Source organism: Palaemon carinicauda, chromosome 37 (assembly GCF_036898095.1).
Source record: "Palaemon carinicauda isolate YSFRI2023 chromosome 37, ASM3689809v2, whole genome shotgun sequence".
Classification (NCBI taxonomy): domain Eukaryota; kingdom Metazoa; phylum Arthropoda; class Malacostraca; order Decapoda; family Palaemonidae; genus Palaemon; species Palaemon carinicauda.
The window spans coordinates 20,644,964-20,660,795 of NC_090761.1; the positions used below are offsets into that span (position 1 = coordinate 20,644,964).

At 40.1% G+C, this 15,832-nt stretch overlaps 1 protein-coding gene across 1 annotated transcript; it reads right to left on the reverse strand.

Moving 5' to 3' along the window:
• Positions 1–76: 76 nt before the first annotated feature.
• On the reverse strand, positions 77–14,580 carry LOC137629214 (axoneme-associated protein mst101(2)-like). Its single transcript, XM_068360477.1, has 7 exons — positions 14,439–14,580; positions 7,040–7,127; positions 6,196–6,307; positions 5,708–6,022; positions 2,946–3,294; positions 2,520–2,846; positions 77–288 (listed from the first exon to the last, which is right to left on the reverse strand). Exons 1-7 carry the CDS (start codon positions 14,578–14,580, stop codon positions 77–79), a joined length of 1,545 nt encoding a protein of 514 aa, XP_068216578.1.
• Between the last annotated feature and the right edge of the window lie 1,252 nt (positions 14,581–15,832).

Genomic DNA, 15,832 nt, shown 5'->3' on the forward strand with positions numbered 1-15,832 from the left:
CCTCTCACACTCCTTCTCCCCTCCACATTCTTTCTCCCTCTCACATTCTTTCTCCCCTCCACACTTGTTTTCCATCTCACACTCCTTCTCCCCCTACACATTCTTTCTCCCTCTCACACTCCTTCTCCCCTCCACACTCTTTCTCCCTCTCACACTCCTTCTCCCCTCCACACTCCTTCTCCCCTCCACATTCTTTTTCCCTCTCACTTTCCTTCTCCCCTCCACACTCTTTCTCCCCTCCACATTCTCTCCCCCTTTCACACTCCTTCTCCCCTCCACACTCCTCCCCTCCACATTTTTCTCCCTCTCACACTCCTTCTTCCCTTCACACTCTTTCTCCCTCTCACACTTCTTCCTTTCATACTCCTTCTTCCCTTCACACTCCTTCGCCCTTTCACACTCCTCCCCTCCACACTGCTTCTTGCCTCCACATTCTTTCTCCCTCTCACACTCCTTCTCCCCTCCACACTGTTTCTTGCCTCCACATTCTTTCTCCCTCTCACACTCCTTCTCCCCTCCACACTGTTTCTTGCCTCCACATTCTTTCTCCCTCTCACACTCCTTCTCCCCTCCACACTGCTTCTTGCCTCCACTTTCTTTCTCCCTCTCACACTCCTTCTCCCTCTCACACTCCTTCTCCCCTCCACATTCTTTCTCCCTCTCACACTCCTTCTCCCCTCCACACTGTTTCTTGCCTCCACATTCTTTCTCCCTCTCACACTCCTTCTCCCCTCCACACTGCTTCTTGCCTCCACATTCTTTCTCCCTCTCACACTCCTTCTCCCCTCCACACGGTTTCTTGCCTCCACATTCTTTCTCTCTCTCACACTCCTTCTCCCCTCCACACTGCTTCTTGACTCCACATTCTTTCTCCCTCTCACACTCCTTCTCCCCTCCACACGGTTTCTTGCCTCCACATTCTTTCTCCCTCTCACACTCCTTCTCCCCTCCACACTGTTTCTTGCCTCCACATTCTTTCTCCCTCTCACACTCCTTCTCCCCTCCACACTGTTTCTTGCCTCCACATTCTTTCTCCCTCTCACACTCCTTCTCCCCTCCACACTGTTTCTTGCCTCCACATTCTTTCTCCCTCTCACACTCCTTCTCCCCTCCACACTGTTTCTTGCCTCCACATTCTTTCTCCCTCTCACACTCCTTCTCCCCTCCACACGGTTTCTTGCCTCCACATTCTTTCTCTCTCTCACACTCCTTCTCCCCTCCACACTGCTTCTTGACTCCACATTCTTTCTCCCTCTCACACTCCTTCTCCCCTCCACACTGTTTCTTGCCTCCACATTCTTTCTCCCTCTCACACTCCTTCTCCCCTCCACACTGCTTCTTGACTCCACATTCTTTCTCTCTCTCACACTCCTTCTCCCCCCCACACTGCTTCTTGACTCCACATTCTTTCTCCCTCTCACACTCCTTCTCCCCTCCACACTGTTTCTTGCCTCCACATTCTTTCTCCCTCTCACACTCCTTCTCCCCTCCACACTGTTTCTTGCCTCCACATTCTTTCTCTCTCTCACACTCCTTCTCCCCTCCACACTGCTTCTTGACTCTACATTCTTTCTCCCTATCACACTCCTTCTCCCCTCCACACGGTTTCTTGCCTCCACATTCTTTCTCCCTCTCACACTCCTTCTCCCCTCCACACTGTTTCTTGCCTCCACATTCTTTCTCCCTCTCACACTCCTTCTCCCCTCCACACTGTTTCTTGCCTCCACATTCTTTCTCCCTCTCACACTCCTTCTCCCCTCCACACTGTTTCTTGCCTCCACATTCTTTCTCCCTCTCACACTCCTTCTCCCCTCCACACTGTTTCTTGCCTCCACATTCTTTCTCCCTCTCACACTCCTTCTCCCCTCCACACGGTTTCTTGCCTCCACATTCTTTCTCTCTCTCACACTCCTTCTCCCCTCCACACTGCTTCTTGACTCCACATTCTTTCTCCCTCTCACACTCCTTCTCCCCTCCACACTGTTTCTTGCCTCCACATTCTTTCTCCCTCTCACACTCCTTCTCCCCTCCACACTGTTTCTTGCCTCCACATTCTTTCTCCCTCTCACACTCCTTCTCCCCTCCACACTGCTTCTTGCCTTCACATTCTTTCTCCCTCTCACACTCCTTCTCCCCTCCACACTGTTTTTTGCCTCCACATTCTTTTTCCCTCTCACACTCCTTCTCCACTCCACAGTCCTTCTCCCTCTCACACTCCTTCTCCCCTTCACATTCTTTCTCCCTCTCACACTCCTTCTCCCCTCCACACTGCTTCTTGCCTCCACATTCTTTTTCCCTCTCACACTCCTTCTCCCCTCCACACTGTTTCTTGCCTCCACATTCTTTCTCCCTCTCACACTCCTTCTCCCCTCCACACTGTTTCTTGCCTCCACATTCTTTCTCCCTCTCACACTCCTTCTCCCCTCCACACTGTTTCTTGCCTCCACATTCTTTCTCCCTCTCACACTCCTTCTCCCCTCCACACTGTTTCTTGCCTCCACATTCTTTCTCTCTCTCACACTCCTTCTCCCCTCCACACTGCTTCTTGACTCCACATTCTTTCTCCCTCTCACACTCCTTCTCCCCTCCACACTGTTTCTTGCCTCCACATTCTTTCTCCCTCTCACACTCCTTCTCCACTCCACAGTCCTTCTCCCTCTCACACTCCTTCTCCCCTTCACATTCTTTCTCCCACTCACACTCCTTCTCCCCTCCACACTGCTTCTTGCCTCCACATTCTTTTTCCCTCTCACACTCCTTCTCCCCTCCACACTGCTTCTTGCCTTCACATTCTTTTTCCCTCTCACACTCCTTCTCCCCTCCACACTGCTTCTTGCCTCCACATTCTTTTTCCCTCTCACACTCCTTCTCCCCTCCACACTGCTTCTTGCCTCCACATTCTTTTTCCCTCTCACACTCCTTCTCCCCTCCACACTGCTTCTTGCCTCCACATTCTTTTTCCCTCTCACACTCCTTCTCCCCTCCACACTGCTTCTTGCCTTCACATTCTTTCTCCCTCTCACACTCCTTCTCCCCTCCACACTGTTTCTTGCCTCCACATTCTTTTTCCCTCTCACACTCCTTCTCCACTCCACAGTCCTTCTCCCTCTCACACTCCTTCTCCCCTTCACATTCTTTCTCCCTCTCACACTCCTTCTCCCCTCCACACTGTTTCTTGCCTCCACATTCTTTTTCCCTCTCACACTCCTTCTCCACTCCACAGTCCTTCTCCCTCTCACACTCCTTCTCCCCTTCACATTCTTTCTCCCTCTCACACTCCTTCTCCCCTCCACACTGCTTCTTGCCTCCACATTCTTTTTCCCTCTCACACTCCTTCTCCCCTCCACACTGTTTCTTGCCTCCACATTCTTTCTCCCTCTCACACTCCTTCTCCCCTCCACACTGTTTCTTGCCTCCACATTCTTTCTCCCTCTCACACTCCTTCTCCCCTCCACACTGTTTCTTGCCTCCACATTCTTTCTCCCTCTCACACTCCTTCTCCCCTCCACACTGTTTCTTGCCTCCACATTCTTTCTCTCTCTCACACTCCTTCTCCCCTCCACACTGCTTCTTGACTCCACATTCTTTCTCCCTCTCACACTCCTTCTCCCCTCCACACTGTTTCTTGCCTCCACATTCTTTCTCCCTCTCACACTCCTTCTCCCCTCCACACTGTTTCTTGCCTCCACATTCTTTCTCTCTCTCACACTCCTTCTCCCCTCCACACTGCTTCTTGCCTCCACATTCTTTCTCCCTCTCACACTCCTTCTCCCCTCCACACTGTTTCTTGCCTCCACATTCTTTCTCCCTCTCACACTCCTTCTCCCCTCCACACTGTTTCTTGCCTCCACATTCTTTCTCCCTCTCACACTCCTTCTCCCCTCCACACTGTTTCTTGCCTCCACATTCTTTCTCCCTCTCACACGCCTTCTCCCCTCCACACTGCTTCTTGCCTTCACATTCTTTCTCCCTCTCACACTCCTTCTCCCCTCCACACTGTTTCTTGCCTCCACATTCTTTTTCCCTCTCACACTCCTTCTCCACTCCACAGTCCTTCTCCCTCTCACACTCCTTCTCCCCTTCACATTCTTTCTCCCTCTCACACTCCTTCTCCCCTCCACACTGCTTCTTGCCTCCACATTCTTTTTCCCTCTCACACTCCTTCTCCCCTCCACACTGTTTCTTGCCTCCACATTCTTTCTCCCTCTCACACTCCTTCTCCCCTCCACACTGTTTCTTGCCTCCACATTCTTTCTCCCTCTCACACTCCTTCTCCCCTCCACACTGTTTCTTGCCTCCACATTCTTTCTCCCTCTCACACTCCTTCTCCCCTCCACACTGTTTCTTGCCTCCACATTCTTTCTCTCTCTCACACTCCTTCTCCCCTCCACACTGCTTCTTGACTCCACATTCTTTCTCCCTCTCACACTCCTTCTCCCCTCCACACGGTTTCTTGCCTCCACATTCTTTCTCCCTCTCACACTCCTTCTCCCCTCCACACTGTTTCTTGCCTCCACATTCTTTCTCCCTCTCACACTCCTTCTCCCCTCCACACTGTTTCTTGCCTCCACATTCTTTCTCCCTCTCACACTCCTTCTCCCCTCCACACTGTTTCTTGCCTCCACATTCTTTCTCCCTCTCACACTCCTTCTCCCCTCCACACTGTTTCTTGCCTCCACATTCTTTCTCCCTCTCACACTCCTTCTCCCCTCCACACGGTTTCTTGCCTCCACATTCTTTCTCCCTCTCACACTCCTTCTCCCCTCCACACGGTTTCTTGCCTCCACATTCTTTCTCTCTCTCACACTCCTTCTCCCCTCCACACTGTTTCTTGCCTCCACATTCTTTCTCCCTCTCACACTCCTTCTCCCCTCCACACTGTTTCTTGCCTCCACATTCTTTCTCCCTCTCACACTCCTTCTCCCCTCCACACTGTTTCTTGCCTCCACATTCTTTCTCCCTCTCACACTCCTTCTCCCCTCCACACTGTTTCTTGCCTCCACATTCTTTCTCCCTCTCACACTCCTTCTCCCCTCCACACGGTTTCTTGCCTCCACATTCTTTCTCTCTCTCACACTCCTTCTCCCCTCCACACTGCTTCTTGACTCCACATTCTTTCTCCCTCTCACACTCCTTCTCCCCTCCACACTGTTTCTTGCCTCCACATTCTTTCTCCCTCTCACACTCCTTCTCCCCTCCACACTGTTTCTTGCCTCCACATTCTTTCTCCCTCTCACACTCCTTCTCCCCTCCACACTGCTTCTTGCCTTCACATTCTTTCTCCCTCTCACACTCCTTCTCCCCTCCACACTGTTTCTTGCCTCCACATTCTTTTTCCCTCTCACACTCCTTCTCCACTCCACAGTCCTTCTCCCTCTCACACTCCTTCTCCCCTTCACATTCTTTCTCCCTCTCACACTCCTTCTCCCCTCCACACTGCTTCTTGCCTCCACATTCTTTCTCCCTCTCACACTCCTTCTCCCCTCCACACTGTTTCTTGCCTCCACATTCTTTCTCCCTCTCACAATCCTTCTCCCCTCCACACTGTCTCTTGCCTCCACATTCTTTCTCCCTCTCACACTCCTTGTCCCCTCCACACTGTTTCTTGCCTCCACATTCTTTCTCCCTCTCACACTCCTTCTCCCCTCCACACTGTTTCTTGCCTCCACATTCTTTCTCCCTCTCACACTCCTTCTCCCTTCCACACTGCTTCTTGCTTCTTGCCTCCATATTCTTTCTCCCTCTCACACTCCTTCTCCCCTCCACACTGTTTCTTGCCTCCACATTCTTTCTCCCTCTCACACTCCTTCTCCCCTTCACACTCTTTCTCCCTCTCACACTCCTTCTCCACTCCACAGTCCTTCTCCCTCTCACACTCCTTCTCCCCTTCACACTCTTTCTCCCTCTCACACTCCTTCCTCCCTTCACACTCTTTCTCCCTCTCACACTCCTCCCCTCCACACTGCTTCTTGCCTCCACATTCTTTCTCTCTCTCACACTCCTTCTCCCCTCCACACTGCTTCTTGCCTCCACATTCTTTCTCCCTCTCACACTCCTTCTCCCCTCCACACTGTTTCTTGCCTCCACATTCTTTCTCCCTCTCACGCTCCTTCTCCCCTCCACACTGCTTCTTGCCTCCACATTCTTTCTCCCTCTCACACTCCTTCTCCCCTCCACAGTCCTTTTCCATCTCACACTCCTTCCTTTCACACTCTTTCTTCCTTTCACACTCCTTTTCCCTCCACACTCCTTCTTTCCTTCACACTCCTTTTCCCCTCCCTCACTCTTTCTTCCCTCTACATTCTTTCTATGGAAATAAGAACTATTTTCATCGTTATAGGTACAATTATTTCTCAAAATTTCAGTTTCATGTCTTTTTTTCTAAGCGTCTTATAAAGATAAAGCTCAAATTAAAAAGTAGCAAAATGTTACTTTCGTAAACGCCACCGGGACCTAACCTTGTATTAAAGGCAGCTAGCTTGGGAAAACAAGTGAGTAATGTTGCAGTACAGTTTGGCCGCCAGTAAGTTTATTCAACACCACTACTGCTTCACGAGGCTGATACATGAACCATAAGCTCTGCTTCGTATAGGTAATCATATACATTAGAACTTTATCAGATATTTTAAGTAAAATCAATGAGAATTTAATTTGTGTAACTTCTCGTTTACTTTCGTAAAAAACATTAAACAAATAAAGATGGTTCTTTTGTTCCTTATTTTGGGGAACTGTACTGTACGTCATTGCCATAACTTGTTTCCCAGAATTATTAGCAACACCGCAATTTTCTGATCCATAAGGCACAATTTGTTGTTGAATAATTTACTGCTCAATAGAACTTTTTATCGTAACTCAGTAGATGAAGGAACTACTTTTTCTTCATTTATTTACTTATTAGAAAACAAAAGTTTTTGGTTTTTAGAATTTGTGCTATTCGTTTCCAGTTATTATTTTTCATAATCTATTGCTATACTGGTCACCCAATAGATGGCGGTAAATGCTCTATTTATTGTCCTTGTTTCGTATTTTATAGACTTACATTATATACGACGGGGGTGTAAAGGTTTCAGGTGAATTATATAAGCGTCTTCTTATAACTGGAATCCCGTTTTTGGTATATTCCTCTTCTTACAGAAATATTTTAGATTAAACTCCACTTTATATTACAATGACCATAATGGACTTGCCGGAAGAAAACATACAATTTCACGTTTTCTTTGAAGCAATGATTATGAATGTCGTTTTCGTACAGGAGCGATTTGGATTTTTCTTTTGATATTGAACATGTTCAGGAAAATCATGATAAGATGTTCCTTCTATAATGATCTTTCACGAAATCTAATTTTCATAATATTGATGACAATTGGAAGGAGGCTTGTACCCTGATCATTATTTTATTGAAACTGAAAACAAAGACACAACATCGTGGCAATGGAATCAGGATATCAAGTATTAGTATTCGTAACAATTTTTGTTTTTATTGTCAGTTAATCTGTTCCGTATCTGATATGTCAGTGGAATTTTCTGAAAGTAGGCCTATGTCTTAATTTCAGTTTTAGTTTTTGAGCTTTGAAGTGTTGATGACTTCCGAATATTTAGTTTAAACCATAATACAAAGTTTGATGGTAATAAGTGAATACTTCCTCAATCCCCATGACAACAGTTTCAAGGATTTTAAGGTTCCCATGAATGATCTCACAACTTTATTAATATTCTAAATATATTGGAGTATATGATTTAATGTGATAGGAGTATGTATCAGCCTACTGTTCTAAGAGATAGGTTTAAATCTATAGTTCTAGTGTGACAGGAAGTAAGCAAAGGCTTTTCTGTATCGTAAATTTTAAGCCTAGATATGAAAAAGGACTCAAAAGAGTTCATGTAAATTGAAAGAAATGCTAAGTTGTCGTCTGCTTCTGCTCAGAATGGCCAACTCTGAAAGCTTCTTTAAGCCCAAGAATACGTTAAAAGCTGTGCTTCGTATAGGTAATCATATACATTAGAACTCTATCAGTTAGTTTAAAGTAAAACTAATGGGAATTTCGTTAGTGTAACTTCTCATTTACTTTTTCATTTTTTTATCTTAATCGAATAAAAATGGTACTTCTGTTCCTCTTTTTGGTGAACTGTGCGTCATTGCCATAACTTGTTTCCCAGAATTCTTTGCAACACTCCAATTTTCTGATGCAGACGGCATAATTTGTTGTTTAACAATTTATAACAAAATAGAACTTTCATCTTAACTCAGTCGATAGAGAAATTACAGTTTTCCTATTAATTTTAATATTAGCAAAACAAAAGTTTTTGTTAACTAGAAGCCATGCAGTTAGTTTCCAGTTATTATATTTTATTATCCATTGTTATATGGGTCAACCAATAGATGGCGTTAAATGTTCTTTTTCTTGTCCTTGTTTCGCATTTTACAGTTACATTATTTGCGGCGGGGGTGGAAGGGTTGTAGATGAATCATATACTCGTCTTTTTTTTACTGTTATCTGGATTTTTTATATATCCCACTTTTTACAGAAATGTTTTAGATTAAATTCTACATTATATGTAGCATGATGAATCCATTGATATATGTTTTAAGCATTTAGAACACTTGTTCACTTTAATTTTCACCCTCAACCATAATGGACTTGCCGAAAGAAAACGTGCGTTTTCACGTTTTCTTTGAAGGAATAATTAGGGGATTCTTCTTTATATGCTAGCGATTTTTTTATTCCGTTAGAATGTACTAATTTCTCATTTTATGGAGTCCTTTGATGTTCAATGTGTTCATAAAATCCATGCTGAATTGTTGCTTCAACACTGCACTTATATGAATTATAATTTTCTTGAATTGAATGCTATTGGCAGGAGGTTTATAACTATTTTTTTTTCTTTTTTCAATGCAAACTGATGTTACCTTGCCGCATGAACACAGCAACGGGGTTATTGGATCAGGAAAATTGCCTTGTCTCTGTGAGAATATTTGCATGTATCGACAATTAGAATGTCCTGTGTTCGATATTTCACCAAAAATTTCTAAAGGGATTACTTTATATCAGAGATTCAATCAGAATTTGACTTTGCGTAGATACTTATCATTTATTTCTGTGATTTTAAGTTTTGATTGCTGGTTTGAAAAATATGTCTGAGTAAAACGAGTGACACTTTAGTATACTACATCTGGTACAGAACGTGATCATTTGATGGACAAAGAAAGATTTCTGTATAAACGGCATAACTCGAGTTTAAGCTTCATAAAAGTTGTACACCAATATACAATTGTACATTATAGAGCTGATTCCTAAAGACAGTCTTTCTGTGTCAATGTATGCTGTGTTTCTATTTAATATCTATAGTAGACTCCAACAGACTTTTGTGTTCGACAAATATATATTCTCTCACTAAACATTAACCTCACCCATTCCTAAATGACCAACATTTCAACGGAATAGTGATAAACTAAGCGTTTGATTTACTAAGGAAATAGTGGACACAAACATATGTTATTGCTTTTATACATAAACCTCCGAATATTTTGTATATTCTTTAAGAATAAGTTTATTGGTGATAAGTGAATAATTCGTTAATTTTCATAACATCAGCTTAAGGGATGTTAGATGCCTGTGAAAGGCGGTGCCTTATTAATCTAAATATCATCGTATTTATAGCGTAATAAGATATGGGTATGTTTACTGTTATAAGATATATTATTATTATTATTATTATTATTATTATTATTATTGTTATTATTATTATTATTATTATTACTTGCTAAGCTACAACCCTAGTTAGGAAAAGCAGTAAGGAAATAACTAGAAGAGAAGCAACTAACGATCAAAATGAAATATTCCAAGAACAGTAACATTAAAATAAATCTTTCAGATATAAGCAAGCTACAACCCTAGTAGGAAAAGCAGGATACTATTTATATTATCCATAGTAGAAGGATATAAGCAAAGGATTTTATGTATTAACCATTTCAATTCTGGATATGAAAAAGAAATCGAAAGAAATCTGGTAAACTGAAAGAAATGTTTAGTTGTCTGCTTCTGCTTTGAATGGCCAACACTGAAATCATGTAAAGACTAAAAATACATCATAATCTGGCTTCATATAAAGCTTGGTACATTGAAAAGTTATCAGATAGTTAAAGCAAACACAAATAGGAATTTCGTTCGTTTAACTTCTTCATTTGCTTTCTTTTTTCATAATTCCATAAACAAATAATGATGCTACTTCAGATCCTCTTTTGGTAATACTGTGCGCCATTGCCCTAACACGTTTCTCAGAATTCTTTATGATATCACCAATTTTCAGATTAAAAGGCATAAGGTGTTGTTCAAAATATATAAATCGGTAGAGTTTTATCATCACTTAAAACATTTGAAAATTGGAGTTGTTTTTGTGTATGTTCTAATTAGTAAAACAATAGTTTTTTTTTTTTTTCATTATTCAGACGGCATTCCAACAGTTACTAGTTTCACTGACCAACCAATAGATGGCGTTAAACTCTAGTTTCGCTGGTCAACCAATAGATGGCATTAAATACCTCCTACATAGTCATTGTTTGTACTTAATAGACGTATTATGCCACGTGTGTGGAAATGTTGTAAATGAATGATATAGGCCCCTTCTTTTAAATAAACTCCTGTCCTCAGTATATCCCATTCTTTATACGAATATTTAAGATGAAAATCCACATTATATGTACTACGATGAATCCATCATTATACGCATTAACGCTTTAGAATACTCGTTGATTTTTTATTTCCACTTTTGTCCATAATGAATTTCACGAAGGAAACCATAGAATTTAATTAAGTTTTTCTTTGAAGAATAGATCATGGGGTCTATTCTATATGGGAGGTAATTTTTCTATATAATAATGTACTCATTTCCATCTTATGGAGTCGTATAATGTTCAATGTGTTCATAAAATTCATGATAAATTGTTACTTCAACAAAGAATCTTTTACGAATTCATGTGTCCTACATATTTATCACTATTCAAAGGAAGCTCGTAACTACTATTACCCTTCCATAAAGATTCAACATCGTGGTTATAGAACCAAGAATTTAACCCTTTGCTTTTATGAGAATATTTGTATGTATTGTCTATAAATCTGTCCTGTATTCGACAGTTCTCCGGTATTTTGTGAAGGGACTCCCGTATTTCAGAAATTTAAACAAAATTCAACGTTTCACATATATTTATCATTAGTTTTTTTATGTTTAAGTTTTAATGACCCGATAGATGCATTGTGTGAGTAAAATCCAGTGATATTTTATAATACTTCACTGTTGAAAAAACGTAACTTTATTTTGAAATTCTCCGTAAAAACATAGTTCTCAGCCGTATTTCGTAAAATACAGGTGGCCGTAATTTTTACCCTACTTTGTTATCTTTTATGGGATGGTGACCGTATATCAATCCTTAACGTCAATATATTCGTTTTTAAAACGTTAAATTCCCGGCAACATTATTCCAGGATTTTTACCGTTTTTACGGCAAAATTTTAACGGTGTAACCTACATGGGGGTAAAGAACGTGTAATAAATTGATGGTTACAGAAAGAGTTCTGTGTAAACTACATAACTTACTCGATTTTAAGCATCTTAAAAGTCGTACACCCATATCAATCAAATGTACGGGGTTTCAAGACAGGCATAGTGTCAATGTATAATGCATTGTCATTCAAAATTGACCCCAATAAACTTTGTGTTCGTCAAAATATGTATTCTATTATTGAAGAATAAACCACAGAAAACCCCAAATGGCTGAAATTTCAACGGAATAATGAGAAACATCCTCAGTTCGGACGCATTCTAATGCTGAGTTTTGAATATCAATATTTAGGAATGCAGGTGAATCTGGCTTAACTTACAATGAAGGAAACCCACTAACACATGCCATTGCTAATGAAAATAAATTTAACGCATTGCAGGGCCATTAGACATTGTTTGGGAACACCAATTGGAATTTGGGCATAAAGATTATAGATATTATGGGCATAAACGCCAATATGATCTGACGGTGAATAGCTCTGTCACCGAGACCAAAAATCTCATGTGCCTGTCGGAAACGTCCATGCCTGGTGTTCTGCTGGACTGGGGTTCGAGACAAGTTCAAGAGCTATAGTTTCTTTTAGTGTCTACAACCACACCATCCTTGTGAGCTAAGGGTGGATTGGTTGGGGGAGCCTATAGGTTTACATGTGAGTCATCAACAGTCATTGCCCGGGCCTCCCTGGTCCTAGCTTGGGTGGAGAGGGGCTTATAAGCTGATTGAGCTGATAGTGTGCGTATATATACATATATATATATACGTATATATATATATATATATATATATATATATATATATATATATATATATATATATATATATATACAGTATATATATGCGTAAAAATCACAGGAAAACGTGATGCTCAGATGCAGAAGAACCACAGGGAAAATGAAAATACAAAATATACGATTAAGTCTTGACTAGTTTCGTGATACTTCTTCAGAGGACTGATCAGTCCTCTGAAGAAGTATCACGAAACTAGTCAGGACTTAATCGTATATTTCGTATTTTCATTTTCCCTGTGGTTCTTCTGCATATATATATATATATATATATATATATATATATATATATATATATATATATATATATATATATATATATATATATGTGTGTGTGTGTGTGTGTGTGTGTGTGTGTGGTCAGTTTCTAGGGCATTGTCATTGCCCTGTGCTTCTGTAGTTCATAAGCGACCTTTAAAGTGTCCAAACTCCCATATCATCTAAAGTTTTGAACGTCTTTAGGCAAAACGTCTAAACAGCTATGCTGAAAGCAATAATATGTTTGCCAATCTGCAGTTTGGCTTTCACAAAGACCTTCGCATATTGATGCCCTTCTTGCAATCTCCAACGCTGTACAGAATATTCTTCGTATGATTGACCTCGATTTTTGTACAGTACTGCCTTTGATTGTGTTAATCATAAGGCCATTGTTTTCATACTTAAATAGATAGGGATAGGTGGGTGTTTTCTTGGCATCATCGCTGAATGTGTAAGAAATGGAATGCGAGATTAGTTGTTGATGGACACCATATTGACTAAAGGACTGTGATATTTAGTGTCCGTCATGGCAGTGTTCTTGGTCCACTACTGTTCATACCATATACGCATGATATGTGGTTTGCCCTAGAAAACAAGCTTGTTGCATATGCAGATGATGCTACTCTCTTTGCATCAATTCCATCTCCTGAATGTAGATTTGAGGTTTCCGAGTCCATTAATAGAGATCTAGCTTAAATTAGTGCATGGTGCTAGTTATGGGGCATGAAGTTGAACTGTAACAAAACTCTAAGTATTATTAGAAGTAGGTCAAGAACGTTGACTCCACATGTAGATCTACATTGATAATGTCTTTAACTATATAAAATTCATTTAAAATTCTAGTTGGGATTCTTGATTACAAATTTACTTTTGAGAAACAAATCTGATCAGTTTCTTCATCAATTTAAAATATGGCTAATTGAGAAAGACTTTTAAGATTTTCGGAGATCAATCCATTCTGAAGAAGTGTTTTAATTTTTTTTAAATCTACCTTGTTTCGAGTGTTTTCTCCTGTCTGGTCTTCAGCTGCTGATTCTCATCTTGCTTAACTTTTTAAGCAGGAACTTACGGTCTATTAAATTCCTCATTCCTGATCTGGATATTAATCTCAGACACCGTTCTTCAGTTAGTTTTTTATGCATTTTGCATATTCTTCTTTTTTAATTGAGGCCATCCTTTAAATTCAGATCTTTCTAGAATATACTGTACCATTATGTGCGTACTAGGTATGCAGTTAATTCTAATAGTCAAGCTTTCTCCATTATGAAACACAATACTACACAGTATTCTAGAATTTTTTATTCCAACTGAGACCAGAATTTTTATTCATGACTAGTATAAAGTTTGCCTTTTCCTTATTTCCTTTCCTCACTGAGCTCCTTTCCCTGTTTGAGCCCCTGGCCTTGTTAAAGTCTGCTTTTCCAACCACGGTTGTAACTTGGCTAATAATAATAATAATAATAATAATAATAATAATAATAATAATAATAATCAATGCGTCTTCACACTTTTGACTCGAACGATGAATCAATATACCTGATAACTGCTTTCCTATAAGATACTTTTTTTTTTCTTTACTCCTATCAACGCAATGTGTCCATGCATATAAAGTTAACTTGCCAAAGACAACATTTTAGGTCATCCGCTTGTTTTCATCAGCATTTCAGTTTGGTGAAATAAACCACAATTTCATCATTATCGTCATCATCTCCTCCTATACCTAATGACAAGGTCTAAAGAATACCTTGCCTAATGACGCAAAGGGCCTCGGTTAGATTTCGCCAGTCGTCTCTATCTTGAGCTTTTAATTAAATACTTCTCCATTCATTAGCTCTTACTTTGCGCTTGATAGTCCTCAGCGATGTAGGCCTGGGTCTTGCAACGTGTTTCCCCACCGTTTGAAATAGTAAGTGTAACTGCCGTTACATACCACCATTCGATTATTCCGCTAAGGCGATTATAGGCATCATTCTTGTTCATTTTTGTAAGCTATGCTTTTGGAAATCGCTTTGGCAATCATGCAGGTCCAATTTGCTTCTATGTTAATCTGTATTTAATCCAGAAAAGGGTTCATTCAAGTCTATTGATGCGTTCTGTCGTAGGTTATACTTATGTAAGCGGTCTTTTAGATGTTTCTCTATCTTATTCCTCATTGTGATGAACCTCAGTACATACATATTAAACTGAATTTTGTAGGTATCAAAGGAGGTTTACTTATGATGGAAGAGACCATAGTATGTATTAACTGTCAATTGAATTGCTTTGTTGATTAGATAATGCAGCTTCCTGGGTAGGTATGTATTAGAGCGACCTGCACAGAAAGTGCAGGCCACTGGCTCTTGCGCTAAAGCAGTCCGTAATGCATCTTCCTTGGTAAATGACTTTGTATAGCATTTCAGACCGTGATGCAATAATTCAGTAATTAGATGACTTAGTAATGCTACCAGACAAGCAGATACACTATGGAATTTTACAACAGACAGATACAGTATCGGAGTCAATCACGTTTATTTCTTCCCATTTTTGTTTCAGAATTAAATCTCCACTATATCATTATTATTATTATTATTATTATTATTATTATTATTATTATTATTATTATTATTATTATTATAGCAGCGCACAGCGTTATATCTTGTAGTCACTTAAATAATAATAATAATAATAATAATAATAATAATAATAATAATAATAATAATAATTTTTACCAAGGGCAGAAGGAGGGCTAGGAATGATGAATATTGTACATAAATCGAAAGCTATTATGTTCAGAACTTTTAACAAGATTTCTATGAGTAAGTGTTATGGTTTTGAGATTATGTATTATTATTGTAAAATAAAAGCTAGTGTTTTAATGGAAGCTGACAAAACTTATAGAGATTGTACTATTTTTATCACATCATATTATAGTGAGATGACAGATGTTTTAAGGAAAGTATATGGTTTAAAGAATTATCCTAAGGTGTCTGTTAAAGAAATATACTGGTTACTAATGAACTGTAAAGACTATAAACCAAAGATAGAGTTATTGTACCCGCTTTTTAATTGGAAACAGATTTGGAAGCATGTAAATAATAAGTATATTGATAAGAACAGCAGAGATATAGTTTATAGATACGTTAATGAAATACTTAATACCAAAGATAGGCTTCATATGATGAAAATCTCGAATGAAGATAAATGTCTCTTTTGTGGATGTATTGAAAATAATATGCACATATTTTATTTTTGT